Here is a 15,754-nt window from a genome sequence, read left to right as displayed (position 1 = left end):
TTTCTTTGTATGAGAATGTTCTAGATCATCTCTGTGCAAGTCATTATTGCTAACTGCAGTTACCTTACAGTGCAATAGAAGACTAGAGTTTATTTCTTCTATCTGGCTGTAACTTTGTCCCCTTATCTAATCTCTTGCCAATTCCCCTCTGTCCTTTACCCTCTTGGGTCTCCTGTGGCCACTATTCTCTCTGTTTCTGTGAGCTCAGCTTTTTTAGATTCCACATATGAGTGAGGTCATGTAGTATCTGTCTTTCTCTGCCAGTATTATTTCATTTAACATGATAGTCTCTGATTCATCCATGTTGCTGCATCATGACAGGATGTGTGTATATATACCACATTTTCTTCATCCATTCATTTGTTGATGGAACTTAGGTTGATTCCATATGTTGGTTATTATGTATAGTGCTGCAATAAACACATGAGTGCAGGTATCTTTACCATATCCTGCTTTTATATGTGAGGGGTCTTCAGAAGGTTCATGACAAATGAGTGCTGTGAAAGAAAAAAACTATGCAGGGATCTCAAATTTTTTGACACCAAGGTAAACTTATTTTCAGTTTCATTTTCCATAAACTTTTTAAAGTCTTTTCATACTGTGGATGTATACACAGTATTGTTATTGCTAGATCCTGTAGTAGTTTATTATTTATTTGAGAGGCAGATAGATGGAGAGTGCTCCCATCCATTGCTTCGATTCTCAAATGCCTGCCAGGCTGGAGCCAGGAGCTAGGAATGTAGTCCAGGTCTCCTGTGTGGGTAAGCCAGAACCCAATCAGTTGAGCCATCACTATTGCCTCCAGTGTCTTCACCAGCAAGAAGCTGGAGTCAAAAGTTGAAGCTGGGAATTGAATTCAGGCATTCACATGTCAGATTGCAGGCATTTAAGCCATTAGGCTGATCACCCACTCTTATGTTTTTAATTTTTGAGGAACCTCTATTCTGTTTTCCTATAGTGACTGTACTAATTTACACTCCCACCAACTGTTAGAAGAGTTCCCCTTTCTCCACATCCTTTCTAGTATTTATTATATCTTGTCATTTTGATAATAGCTGTTCTAACTGGAATGAGGTGATATCTCACTGTGATTTTAAGTTGCATTGCTCTGACGATTAATAATGTTGAACTTTTTTCATATTCGTGTGGACTGTATTTGAGAGGTACCCATTTCTTTTTGCCCATTCTTTGGTTGGATTTTTTGTTTGTTTGTTTTGCTGGTAAATTTTTAAAGCTCCTTATATATTCTGGGTATTAACCCCTTTATTATGTTTGTGAATATTTCCTTCCATTCAGTAGTTGGGTTTTCGTTCTGCTGATTTCCTTTGCTGTACAGAAGCCTTTTAGTTTGATGTAATTCCTCTTACCTATTTTTCCTTTTATTGTCTGTTTTTATGTTCTTGACCAGACCAGTCTTGGAGCATTTCCCCTGTGTTTCCTTTTAGTTCTTGTATAGTTTCAGGTTTTACATTTGAGTCTTTAATCAATTTTGAATTAATTTTTATATATAGTAAGACATAGAGTGGTCTAACCTCATTCTTCTGCAGGTGGACATCCAGTTTTTCCAGTGTCATTTATTGCTGAAATGTATATTCTTGGCACTTTAGTCAAAAGCCATTTAGTTTTAAGTGCTTGAATTTATTTCTAATAATAGGATCCCTATTTTGTTTCATTGGTCTGTGCTTCTGTTTTTATTATTTTATTTTATTATTTTTATATTATATTTTTATTTTATTTTATTATTTTATAACCATGTTGTTTTGGTTACTATAGCTTTGTAGTATACTTTGAAGTCAAGTAGTGTGATGCTTCTAGCTTTGTGTTTTGTTTTTCTTGGCTTTGACTCATGAATGAAATAGAGAGTCATTAGAGGGTTTTGAGCAGTACTGTAGTGTTCTTAACTTACTTTTTTTTTTTTTTTTTTGACAGGCAGAGTTAGTCAAAGAGAGAGAGAGACAGAGAGAAAGGTCTTCCTTTTTTCCGTTGGTTCACCCCCCAAATGGCTGCTACGGCCGGAGCACTGTGCCTATCCGAAGCCAGGAGCCAGGTGCCTCCTCCTGGTCTCCCATGTGGGTGCAGGGCCCAAGCACTTGGGCCATCCTCCGCTGCCTTCCCGGGCCACAGCAGAGAGCTGGACTGGAAGAGGAGCAACCGAGACAGAATCCGGTGCCCTAACCAGGACTAGAACCCGAGGTGCCGGCGCCTCAGGCAGAGGATTAGCCAAGTGAGCCACGGCGCTGGCCTTAACTTACTTTTAAGAAGAATCACTCTGTTATGTTGAGAATATGTATACCATAGCGGGCCAAGGGTAGAGCAGGAATGGAATACCATTTAGGAGACTTGAGAGGATATGGAAGAGACCATGTGGCTTGTATTGCAATACCAAAAACCAGTAGGCTTTTTTACAACTCTTTTAGCAGAAACACTTGCGTTTGAACTCTTTTATGAGAAAAATTAAATTGAGAGACTCAAGAATTGTTTTGATGCAGAAGAAAACATGGAAATGAAATTGATTTTCCCTCTGTTGGAGAAGGGACAAATAAATATTAGTGTATAGACTGGACTACTGACTAAAGATTATTGAACTAAAATGAAATATAGCTACTGATGCCAACAGTTGAATACATGTAATTTGAAACCATGTATATGTAGTTTAAAAGCATGTAGAACAGCACTGTTTATGATAACATAAGATGTAATGACACGGGGCTGGTGCTGTGGCATAGTGAGTTAGGACTCTGCCTGTGGTGTTGGCATCCAGTATGAGCACTGATTTGAGTCCCGGCTGCTCCACTTCTGATCCAGCTCCCTGCTGGTAGTCTGGGAGAGCAGTAGAGGATGGCCCAAGTGCTTGGGCCTCTGCACCCACATGGGAGACTGAGAGGAGGCTCCTGGCTCCTGGCTTCAGGTTGGTCCAGCTTCAGCTGTTGGGGTCATTTGGAGACTGATCCAGTGGGTAGAAGACCTCTCCCTCTGTCTATAATTCTGATTCTCACATAAATGAATAAATCTTTAGGGAAAAATAAAGATATAATGACACACATGTAAAAGAAAATCACAAATTAGGAATAGTTGTTAAGAGGATTGGTGTGGCTTAGCAGCTAAAGCTGCAGCCTGTGATGCTGGTATCCTATATGGGTGACTAGTTTGTGTTCTGGCTGCTCCACTTTTGATCCAGCTCCCTGCTAATAGCCTGGGAAAAGCAATGCAAGATGGCCCAAGTCTTTGGGTCATCCTGCTACCCACTTGGGAGACCTGTATGAAACTCCTGACTCCTGGCTCTGGCCTGGCTCAGCCCTGGCCATTGTGACCATCTGGGAAATAAACCAGAGTTTAGAAGATATCTCTTTCTCTCTCTGTATCTGTCCCTCTTTCTCTCTGTAACTCAGTCTTTCAAATAAATAAATCTTAAAAAAAAAATTGTTAAGTGGTTGTTAAGTGGGGCCCGTGAGAATTGGGACTTTATTTATTTGGAAAGCAAGTCATAGGGACTCCAACTTATGGTAAGGGTTATTTTTCATGCCAGTGGTATGTATGGTAATCTTTTTTTCCCTATTTTTATACTTACTTATTTGTCTAATACTGCCCCCTCATCCCATTTCATTCATTTCATATTGCTGTTGCTAATTATATGAATCCTTTACAAATTTATCAGTAGTTAATGCTTGGCCCAAAGAGTACATGGAATCTTTACTGGGGAGATGGTTCCATCTAGTGGAAAAAATATTGCAAATGGTCTGACATTCCTTTTAGGAAGGAAAAATAAAGAAGTATAATTATTCTGATGGCTCTTTATTTCACTGATATTAATAGGAAAGTTTATTTAGAATGAGATGATTATTGAGAGAATGCTGTAAATCTCCTGGGACATTTGAAAAACCTACACAACTGAAATGGGCCCTTATTTTTGTCTAATTTGTGTGTATTTTATTTTTCAGAAGGAGTTGAGCCTTCCAAGAAGAGGCAGCTTGTAAGTAGATTGATATTACCATTACAATTATAATGATCTTCTACTTGGAAATCTGTCTTGGGAACTGCTCTTTTAGCATTGTAGGAATCCCATTCAAGAATCAATCAATCTCTCTCTCTCTCTCTCTCTCTCTCTCTCTCTCTCTTTATCTTTTCCCCCTGTGGGCTGCTATCTGTGCCAGGGAAGCCAGCAGACCAGCTAACTTCTTTTGATAAGTCAGGTTGTCCTTTCTTTTCTTACTTTCCCTCCCTCAAAGCTCCTTTCCTATGTCAATGTTTGCCTAGCATTTTGGGAAAGCTATCACTTAAATGTCTTATACTTGTGTTTTGAGATTTATTGAGTTTTAGTAGACTCAAACTAAGAAGGTAAAGATGTTAAAAATGAAGCTCTGTGTCTGTGTTTATTGTGTAAATGGGGCTAGGGGAGGACAGACTTTTCTGACAAGCTGGGGCAAGCACAGCTAAGTTTGGAAACTCGGTTGAAATATGTTCCCAACCTTTTAGTTTTTACTCTAGCTTCAGGGTTAGAGGAGATTGACAAAAAGTCTTTGTCTGCATTTTAATTCCCTAATAATTTCTTGGACTGTCTTTAAGAATTCTGCTGGGGGCCGGCACCGCGGCTCACTAGGCTAATCCTCTGCCTAGCGGCGCCGGCACACCGGGTTCTAGTCCTGGTCAGGGCGCCAGATTCTGTCCCGGTTGCCCCTCTTCCAGGCCAGCTCTCTGCTGTGGCCAGGGAGTGCAGTGGAGGATGGCCCAAGTGCTTGGGCCCTGCACCCCATGAGAGACCAGGATAAGTACCTGGCTCCGGCCATTGGATCAGTGCGGTGCGCCGGCCGCGGCGGCCATTGGAGGGTGAACCAACGGCAAAAGGAAGACCTTTCTCTCTGTCTCTCTCTCTCACTGTCCACTCTGCCTGTCAAAAAAAAAAAAAAAAAAAAAAGAATTCTGCTGGGACAATATTGCAAATGTGACTTATCCAGGACATCTGGAATGATGGTTTAAGTGCATATTGGTATCCAAGAACCTATATTTTATACATTCAAACCGTCTCCACCATGATTTACTAATAGCAAATTTGGGAAACACTAAATAAAATAGAGCTATGATAAAAAACAAAGGCTTTGAAACTCTTGCAGAAGCATATGAGATGTAATTAAGGAGGAGGTCATAACAATATTCATCTTTATTTATTAAGTATACTTTATATCATATGCAGTTTTTCAAATTTATGGAATACAAACGTAATAATTATATTACTGTCTTTGGGATTTTATTTTGTAAAAAGCACTCTTGACTACATTGCATTCAGATTTTTGTAAAGCCTTTTTGGCTAGCTTATGAAAAGTCATGATGGGACTTTACTTATAAGGCAGAAAACACTTGAACCTTAGGTGTAAGTCTTGGCTGTGTCACTTATCTTGCTTTGTAAACCTAAACAAATCACTTCATTGACTTTAATCTTAGTTGCCTGATGTACAAAATGAAGATCATGACACACACTTTTTCTTTTTATTAAAGGATTTCTTTTTTATTGGAAGGATCACTTAATATTATGTGATAGTGATTCATTACTTTTACAAGTAGTTTTATTCTAAGATGTATTATTTTTAGAATTCTTGTAAACATGTTGGATTAAATTTAGGCTGGTTCTGTTATTTAAGAGCCACATATGTTCCTTTAAATTTAGATTTAACAGTGGATTTCAGTTCTGGCTTCACTGGTGTCCCAAGTCTTCTATAAACTTGGGCAGGGATGCTACACATACTACATCAGCAAGACTCTCACTGGGGTGCTCCACTGAGTAGGTATATTTAAGGGGACTGGCTTTTCAGCATTATATTCTGAAAATATTTGTGTTTCCTAATACTTCTGACATTTATTTCTTTTGATTCTCTTTATTTGAAAGTTCTCTGAGCTTTGCTTCAAGATTAAGTGAAATGAATTAATGCCTGAGTTTGGTAGCTTCTTCCAGGAATGTGTGCCTCTAATGAACGAAGTAGCGGGGAAGGAGGAGGAAGAGGGTTATCCTTATTTTCATTTGATACTGAAAGAATTTTTTGGTCACTTCAGTTTTATTTATTATTATTATTTTTTAAAAGATTTATTTATTTATTTGAAAGAGTTACACACAGAGAGAAGGAGAGGCAAAGAGATAGAGAGAGAGGTCTTCCATCTGCTGGCTCACTCCCCAATTGGCCGCAGTGGCCGGAGCTGTGCCGATCTGAAGCCTGGAGCCAGGAGCTTCTTCCGGGTCTCCCATGCGGGTGCAGGGGCCCAAGGACTTAGGCCATCTTCCACTGCTTTCCCAGGCCATAGCAGAGTGTTGGATTGGAAGTGGAGCAGCTGGATCTTGAACGGGCGCCCACATGGGATATTGGCATTGCAGGAGGCTGCTTTACCCACTACACCATAGCGCCGGCTCCAATCACTTCAGTTTTTTTTTTTTTAAAGATTTATTTATTTATTTGAAAGAGTTATATATATAGAGAAGGAGACAGAGAGAGAGAGAGAGAGAGAGAGGTCTTCCATCCACTGGTTCACTCTCCAATAGGCCGCAACAACCACAGCTGCACCGATCCGAAGCCAGGAGCCAGGTGCTTCTTCTGGTCTCCCATGTGGGTGCAGGGGCCCAAGGACTTGGGTCATCATCTACTGCTTTCTCAGGACATAGCAGAGAGCTAGATTGGAAGTGGAGCAGCCGGGTCTTGAACCGGCGCCCATATGGGATGCTGGCACTGCAGGTGGTGGCTTTACCCACTACGCCACAGTGCTGACCCCTCAGTTTTAAACCAAAATAATTTTTTGATCATTTTAGTGTTATATAAGTTAGACCTATTTCAACTGCTGTAAAATGTTTAATTAATAAGAATCAGAGCTAGACTTTTCCTTTTTAGATAATATAACTCAAATTTGGACACTTGATCATCCAGTAAAAAATACACATTCATACGTAGTATGTGCTGGGAACAGATCTAAGTTCTGAAGTTATAATGTAAGATTTCATTTATTTATTTGAGAGGTAGAGTTACAGACAGAGGGAAAAGCAGAGAGAAAGGTCTTTCTTCCGTTGGTTCACTCCCCAAATGGCTGCAATAGCCAAAGCTGCGCCAATCCAAAGCCAGAAGCCAGAAGCTTCTTCTGGGTCTCCCACGCGGGTGCAGGGGCCCAAGAACTTGGGCCATCCTCTACTGCTATCCCAGGCCATAGCAGAGAGCTGGATTGGAAGAGGAGCAGCCGGGACTAGAACCAGTGCCCATATGGGATGCCAGCACCACAGGCAGAGGATTAACCTACTGTGCCACGGCGCCGGCCCCAGATACATTATTCTCTTGAAGAGCTTATATTATTTAAAATGCCAGAAATTCTCCATTTCTTCCATATAAACAATATCTTTTTTATCTCTAATATTGAAAGAGTAGCAAAAGCTTTTTCTTTTTTGTAAGGAAATGAGGAAACATAGATACCAATGAGGCTTTGCTCTTGACAAGTTATGTGTAGCTGTATACAGAAAGTATCCTTTCTGCTTTACAAGTGAGAGGTTTGGCCACCTACTCTCCATGCTCATCCATCTCCCCCATGTCACTGCTGTTCCATGGCCCTTCTTCAGTATGGAACAGGGCAAGTCTTTGTAGAGAGCATGCAGCAGAAGGCAAGCTGTACTGCTTAGCATTCTCAGCAAAGAAGTCAGAAAAGTAAGAACCATAGAACATGTGTTTGAATAAACTTAATTTGTACTTAAAAGTTGTAATCAGTGTGAAAAAATTGATGCTAGGAAAACAAATGACTCACCATTTGCCTCATTGTTTCTTGTCACCTAGTCTAGAAGGTTTTAGAAGTTTATTTATTTATTTGAGAGGTAGAGTTACAGACAGTGAGAGAAAAAGAGAGACAGAGAGAAAGATCTTCCATCCGCTGGTTCACTCAGCAGATGGCCATAACGACTGGAGCTGGATCACACTGAAGCCAGGAGCCATGAGCTTCTGCTGGGCCTCCCACATGGGAACAGGGGCCCAAGGACTTGGGCCGTCTTCTACTGCTTTCCCAGGCCATAACAGAGAGCTGGATTAGAAGAGCAGCAGCTGGGACTAGAACCAGCATCCATATGGGATGCTGGTATTACATGCAGAGGATTAACCCACTGTGCCAAAGCACTAGCTCCAGAAGGTGTTTTTTTTTTTTTTTTTTTTTTTTTTTTTGACAGGCAGAGTGGACAGTGAGAGAGAGAGACAGAGAGAAAGGTCTTCCTTTGCCCTTGGTTCACCCTCCAATGGCTGCCGGCACACCATGCTGATCTGAAGACAGGAGCCAGGTGCTTCCCATTTTGTTCAAGAGAGACAAATAGAAACATCTATGGCATATTATTTTGTACTGAGTACTATAAAGAAAATAAAGCCAGATAGGAAAACGAGGGTGTGTATTTTGGTAGGACAGAGATTTTTAAGTTTCAAATTACATTGTCCAGGAATTAATTTTCTCATTAAGGTGACATTTGAGCAAAGAGCAGGAGTCTGGAATAAGTAGCTATGGTCATATTAGGGAAGAGAATATGAAGAATGACAACATTCATGCCTGCTGTGATAGGGCTTTATTGGGACAGGTTGGTTATAAAAGTTCTTTTGGCCTGTATCATACCATTTATTTTAAATTTGGCTTCTTGAAATTAAATCATTTTCATTTTTAGAAAGCTGTTTCATATTTAAACCCATCTGGACAATTTTTAATGCATTAAAAATCTAGTCTAGAATATGTATAGGGGATTTTTGATACATTTGTTCAAAGTGTGCATGTCTTCAGAAAAATAATTTGAAGTTCTGAGGTTTTTGTGTTTCTTGACCCAAGCTAGAGGAGAACGGTGTTTTAGTTTTTCATAACCAGTATAGCTATGAATGGCTTTCCTCATCCAGTTCTGTGTAGGTGGCCTTGTTTTGGCAATTCCTTCCTTCCTTCCTTCCTTCCTTCCTTCCTTCCTTCCTTCCTTCCTTCCTTCCTTCCTTCCTTCCTTCCTTTCTTTCTTTCTTTCTTTCTTTCTTTTATTTTTGATAGGCAGAGTGGACAGTGAGAGAGAGACAGAGACAAAGAGAAAGGTCTTCCTTTTTCCGTTGGTTCACCCTCCAATGGCTGCTGTGGCCGGCGCACTGTGCCGATCTGAAGCCAGGAGCCAGGTGCTTTTCCTGGTCTCCCATGCGGGTGCAGGGCCCAAGCACTTGGGCCATCCTCCACTGCACTCCCGGGCCACAGCAGAGAGCTGGCCTGGAAGAGGAGTGACTGGGACAGAATCCGGCGCCCCAACTGGGACTAGAACCCGGTGTGCCGGTGCCAGGGCAGAGGATTAGCCTATCAAGCCACGGCGCCGGCCAGCAATTCCTTTCATAAAGGGTTGTTCTGCTATGAATGTCAGCACCAATACCTGGACTCCACATTTGAGAGCTAGATGTAAATGATATTTTTGTCCTTTTAGTTCCCCAGAAAGTTCAGCTTTTCTAACACTCATGATAATTTAAGGCAATTACCCTCATACTTCTTTTAATTTTAATTTTATTTTTTAAGATTTATTTACTTGAAAAGCAGAGTTACACAAAAAGAGGGAGGGAGGGAAGGAGGGAGGGGGAGAGAGAAAGAGATCTTCCATCCGCTAGTTCACTCTTCATTGGCCACGATGGCTGGTGCTGACGCCAGGAGCAGGAGCTTCTTCCAGGTCTCCCGCATGGGTGCAGGGGCCTAAGCACTTGGGATGCCAGTGCTTCAGGTGGTGGCTTAACCTGTTATACAACACCGGCCCCTGCCCTCATATTTAATTAAATGTCTTGCTTTACTTCTTAGAGGCTGTCAGCACTCATTGGACGTTAAAAAAAATGGACTGTTGGAGTGAAGAGATAGCTGTATAATGCTTCATGTGTGTATGTGTGTGTGTTTGTATGTGTGTGTGTGTTGATGTTTCCGGTCTTTATTTTTAGAATCCCTGGGCTAGTTTTTTTTTTTTTTTTTTTTTTTTTTTTTTTTTTTTTTTTTGACAGGCAGAGTGGACAGTGAGAGAGAGAGACAGAGAGAGAAAGGTCTTCCTTTGCCGTTGGTTCACCCTCCAATGGCCGCCGCTGCAGCCGGCACACCGCGCTGATCCGATGGCAGGAGCCAGGATCCAGGTGCTTTTCCTGGTCTCCCATGGGGTGCAGGGCCCAAGCACCTGGGCCATCCTCCACTGCACTCCCTGGCCATAGCAGAGAGCTGGCCTGGAAGAGGGGCAACCGGGACAGAATCCGGCGCCCCGACCGGGACTAGAACCCGGTGTGCCGGCGCCGCAAGGTGGAGGATTAGCCTATTGAGCCACGGCGCCGGCTCTAGTTTTTCTTTTGCATTGTAGACTTACTCATTTGGGCAGTAGTTTTGGACTCCAAATACTGGATGAAAGTGAACATCTGGTATCTGTAGTGATGGGCAGTGGAAACGAAGAGTTATTGAGGCTCAAGGATGTGATGTGGCAAACTTTGCCCTTGTGAAACTGCCATAGCACCATTTATTTTCACACTCTGATGCAACTTGGTGCTGAATCAGTGCTTCTAGACAACGTGCTGAGAAGGGATACCACCTACTACAAATACGTAATAATCCTTTTATGAATTATCAGTGGTGTCTAATATAGCCAGTGCAGGGTTTTAGTTTTTCTGTGGAGCTTTGAAAATCAAGAAGTTTTGGTAGCTTTATGGATTGTGAAACCAGACTGTCTAGGTTTATATTACATTTAAGAACCTATCTTTTTATTATTATTATTATTTGACAGGCAGAGTTATGGACAGTGAGAGAGAGATAGAGAGGAAAGTCTTCCTTCCGTTGGTTAACTCCCCAAATGGCCGCCACAACTGGTTCTATGCCAATCTGAATACGGGAGTCAGGTGCTTCCTCCTGGTCTCCCATGTGGGTGCAGGGGCCCAAGCACTTGGGCCATCCTCCACTGCCCTCCTGGACCACAGCAGAGAGCTGGACTGGAAGAGGAGCAACCGGGACTAGAACCCGGTGCCCATATGAGATCCCGGCGCCACAGGCAGAGGATTAACCAAGTGAGCCATGGCGCCAGCCCCAAGAACCTATCTTTTAAAAATTGGTCTTTTAAAGAAATGGAGTTACAATATGACTTGCCCCAAATGGCAGAGTTAAAAACGTGCCAGAGGATTCCAATTCAATCCCATCAAGGTGGCATGTACCAATGCCATCTCACTAGTCCAAGTAATCGATTTCAGTTCACAGTTGATCAAATTGATAGGATTAAGATTCAAAGGGGGGCCGGCGCCGCGGCTCAATAGGCTAATCCTCCACCTAGCGGCGCTGGCACACTGGGTTCTAGTCCCGGTCGGGGCGCCGCATCCTGCCCCAGTTGCCCCTCCTCCAGGCCAGCTCTCTGCTATGGCCCGGGAGTACAATGGAGGATGGCCCAAGTGCTTGGGCCCTGCACCCCATGGGAGACCAGGAGAAGCACCTGGCTCCTGGCTTCGGATCAGCGTGGTGCGCCGGCTGCAGCGGCCATTGGGGGGTGAACCAAAAGAAAAGGAAGACCTTTCTCTCTGTCTCTCTCTCTCTCTCTCACTGTCCACTCTGCCTGTCCAAAAAAAAAAAAAAAGATTTTTAAATAGAGCTAACAAACTTTACAGTGAAATGTGGCCTCTTCCTGCCATGAGAAGTATGTCTAGTTTCATAATAAAAAATTTAAAAATATATGCAAAGCTACTGATTTTTTAAAAATACACATGTAAGGGGCTGGTGCTGTGGTGTAGTAGGTATATCTAAAAGCAAGTTCAAAAGAGAAATGAGGGGCCAGCGTGTTGTGGCTCAATGGGTTAAGCTGCTGCCTGCAATGCTGGCATCTCATATGGGTGCCAGTTTGAGTGCTGCTGCTCCACTTTCTATTGAGCTTTCTGATAATGTGCCTGAAAAAGCAGCGGACAATGGCCCACGTCCTTGGTTGCCTGGATCCATGTGGGAAACCCAGGTGAAACTCCTGGCTTTGGCCTAGCCCAGCTCTGGCCATTGTAGCCATTTGGGGAGTGAACCAGTAGATAGAAGATCTACTCTCTCTCTCTCTTTTTCTCTCTCCCTCTTTCTCTAACTGACTATCAAATAAATAAGTAAATCTTTTTTTTAATTTATTAAATATAAATTTCCAAAGTACAGTTTATGGATTACAATGGCTCTTCCCCCCCATAATTTCCCTCCCACTCACACCCCTACCATCTCCCACTCCCTCTTCCATTCCATTCACATCAAGATTCATTTTCAATTCTCTTTATATACAGAAGATCGATTTAGTATATATTAATGGCCGGCGCCATGGCTCAATAGGCTAATCCTCCACCTAGCAGCGCCGGCACACCGGGTTTTAGTCCCTGTCGGGGCGCCAGATTATTTCCCAGTTGCCCCTCTTCCAGGCCAGCTCTCTGCTGTGGCCCGGGAGTGCAGTGGAGGATGGCCCAAGTGCTTGGGCCCTGCACCCCATGGGAGACCAGGAAAAGCACCTGGCTCCTGCCTTTGGATCAGCATGGTGCATCGGCCGAAGCGCGCTGGCTGTGGTGGCCATTGGAGGGTGAACCAACGGCAAAAGGAAGACCTTTCTCTCTGTCTCTCTCTCTCACTATCCACTCTGCCTGTCAAAAATAAATAAGTAAATAAATAAAAATAAAAATAAAAATAGTATATATTAAGTAAAGATTTCATCAGTTTGCACCCACACAGAAACACAAAGTGTAAAATACTGTTTCAGTACCAGTTATAGCATTACTTCACATTGGACAACACATTAAGGACAGATCCCACATGAGAAGTAAGTACACAGTGACTCCTGTTGTTGACTTAACAATTTGACAGTCTTGTTTATGGCATCAGTAATCTCCCTAGGTTCTAGTCATGAGTTGCACAGGCTATGGAAGCCTTTTGAGTTCGCTGACTTCGATCTTATTCCGACAGGGTCATAGTCAAAGTGGAAGTTCTCTCCTCCCTTCAGAGAAAGGTACCTCCTTCTTTGATGGCCCCGTTCTTTCCACTGGGATCTCACTCGCAGAGATCTTTCATTTAGGTCCCCCCCTCCCGCCAGAGTGTCTTGGCTTTCCATGCCTAAGATACTCTCATGGGTTCTTCAGCCATATCTGAATGCCTTAAGTGCTGATTCTGAGGCCAGAGTGCTATTTAGGACATTTGCCATTCTATGAGTCTGCTGTGTATCCCGGTTCCCATGATGGATCGTTCCCCTCTCTTTTTTTTTTACAGGCAGAGTGGACAGTGAGAGAGAGAGAGAGAGAGAAAGGACTTCCTTTGCCGTTGGTTTACCCTCCAATGGCCGCCGTGGCTGGTGCACTGCACTGATCCGATGGCAGGAGCCAGGAGCTTCTCCTGGTCTCCCATGGGGTGCAGAGCCCAAGTACTTGGGCCATCCTCCACTGCACTCCCTGGCCATAGCAGAGAGCTGGCCTGGAAGAGGGGCAACCGGGACAGAATTCGGTGCGCTGACCAGGACTAGAACCTGGTGTGCCGGCGCTGCTAGGTGGAGGATTAGCCTATTGAGCCGCGGTGTCAGCCCTCTCCCTTTTTGATTCTATCAGTTAGTATTAGCAGACACTAGTCTTGTTTGTGCAATCCCTTTGACTCTTAGACCTATCAGTGTGATCAATTGTGAACTGAAATTGATCACTTGGACTAGTGAGATGGCATTAGTACATGCCACCTTGATGGGATTGTATTGGAATCCCCTGGCACGTTTCTAACTCCACCATTTGGGGTAAGTCCAATTGAGCATGTCCCAAATTGTACATCTCCTCCTTCTCTTATTCCCACTGTTATATTTAACAGGGATCACTTTTCAGTTAAAATTTAAACACCTAAGAATAATTGTGTGTTAATTACAGAGTTCAACCAAACTAGAACAAAACAAAGAAAAAATACTAAAATGGATAAAGTATTACATTGTACATCAACAGTCAGGACAAGGGCTGATCAAGTCACTGTTTCTCATAGTGTCCATTTCACTTCAACAGGTTTCCCCTTTGGTGCTCAGTTAGTTGTCGCCGATCAGGGAGAACATATGATATTTGTCCCTTTGGGACTGGCTTAATTCACTCAGCATAATGTTTTCCAGATTCCTCCATCTTCTTGCAAATGACCATATTTCATTGTTTTTGACTGCTGTATAGTATTCTATAGAGTACATGTCCCATAATTTCTTTATCCAGTCTATTGTCGATGGGCATTTGGGTTGGTTCCAGGTCTTAGCTATTGTGAATTGAGCTGCAATAAACATTAAGGTGCACACAGCTTTTTTGTTTGCCAATTTCATTTCCTTTGAGTGGTATGGCTGGTTGTATGCTAGGATTATATTCAGGTTTCTGAGGAATCTCCAGACTGACTTCCATAGTGGCTTGACCAGTTTGCATTCCCACCAACAGTGGGTTAGTGTCCCTTTTTCCCCACATCCTCGCCAGCATCTGTTGTTGGTAGATTTCTGAATGTGAGCCATTCTAACCGGGGTGAGGTGAAACCTCATTGTGGTTTTGATTTGCATTTCCCTGATTGCTAGTGATCTTGAACATTTTTTCATGTGTCTGTTGGCCATTTGGATTTCCTGTTTTGAAAAATGTCTATTGAGGTCCTTGGCCCAATTCCTAAGTGGGTTGTTTGTTTTGATGTTGTGGAGTTTCTTGATCTCTTTGTAGATTCTGGTTATTAACCCATAAATAAGTAAATCTTAAAAAAAAAAAAAAAAGAAATGAAGGCCGGCGCCGTGGCTCACTAGGCTAATCCTCCGCCTTGTGGCGCCTGCACACTGGGTTCTAGTCCCGGTCGGGGCACCGGATCCTGTCCCGGTTGCCCCTCTTCCAGGCCAGCTCTCTGCTGTGGCCAGGGAGTGCAGTGGAGGATGGCCCAAGTGGTTGTGCCCTGCACCCCATGGGAGACCAGGATAAGTACCTGGCTCCTGCCATCGGATCAGCGTGGTAAGCCGGCCGCAGCACGCTGGCCATGGCGGCCATTGGAGGGTGAACCAACGGCAAAGGAAGACCTTTCTCTCTGTCTCTCTCTCTCTCACTGTCCACTCTGCCTGTCAAAAAAAAAAAAAAAAAAGTTAAAAAAAAAAAATAAAAGCACAATTGTGGAATAAAGGTTTCTTGCAATAAATTAAAAAATGGTTACAAAGTGTTATAGGAAAAAGAGAAAGCAGCTGAACCTCCACTATACAAAATTTGTGTGTATATAGATAAGAATTATTATACATTGTCATTGGTTGTAACTTACAGAGTAATAATATAGATCAAAGGTAATAGAGGATTAGAACCAAATAGCTGGGGCCGGCACTGTGGCATAGCAGGTAAAGCTGCTGCCTGCAGTTCCGGTATCACACGTGGGCACTGGTTCAAGACCCAGGTGCTCCTCCTCCAATCCAGCACTCTGCTATGGCCTGGGAAAGCAGAAGATGGCCTAAGTCCTTGGGCCCCTGCACCCGCATGGGAGACCTGGAGGTATCTCCTGGCTCTTGGCTTTGGATCTGTGTAGCTTGGGCCATTGCAGCCAATTGGGGAGTGAACCAGTGATGGAAGACCTCTCTCTCTCTCTCTCTCTTTGCCTCTTTTCTCTCTGTGTAACTCTAACTTTCAAATAAATAAATAAATCTTTTTTTAGAAAAAAAAAAAAAAACAAATAACCTAGAGCAATATTCTCTAAGCAATGCATTATATTATTCTCTCAGACGTACCCTGCACATACCCAGCAATTGTTCTGTTCTTCCCTTTCTTTTTTCCCTCCATCCCTTCCT

The 15,754-nt window shown here is 42.9% G+C and overlaps 1 protein-coding gene across 8 annotated transcripts in view; it reads left to right on the top strand.

The window, feature by feature from the left end:
• Nucleotides 1-15,754, top strand: part of MAST2 (microtubule associated serine/threonine kinase 2) — a 241,448-nt gene that overhangs the window by 117,416 nt on the left and 108,278 nt on the right. For 6 of the 8 annotated variants that reach the window (XM_051857815.2, XM_051857812.2, XM_051857811.2 and 3 more), the window contains one exon: nucleotides 3,939-3,970. In XM_051857815.2, coding sequence (XP_051713775.1) covers nucleotides 3,939-3,970 — 32 coding nt within the window. The remainder of the gene's footprint in view (nucleotides 1-3,938; nucleotides 3,971-15,754) is intronic. The other 2 variants (XM_051857813.2, XM_051857810.2) reach the window with 1 other exon arrangement.

This window comes from Oryctolagus cuniculus, chromosome 7 (assembly GCF_964237555.1).
Source record: "Oryctolagus cuniculus chromosome 7, mOryCun1.1, whole genome shotgun sequence".
Taxonomy (NCBI): domain Eukaryota; kingdom Metazoa; phylum Chordata; class Mammalia; order Lagomorpha; family Leporidae; genus Oryctolagus; species Oryctolagus cuniculus.
This window is presented reverse-complemented; position numbering and strand designations above follow the sequence as displayed.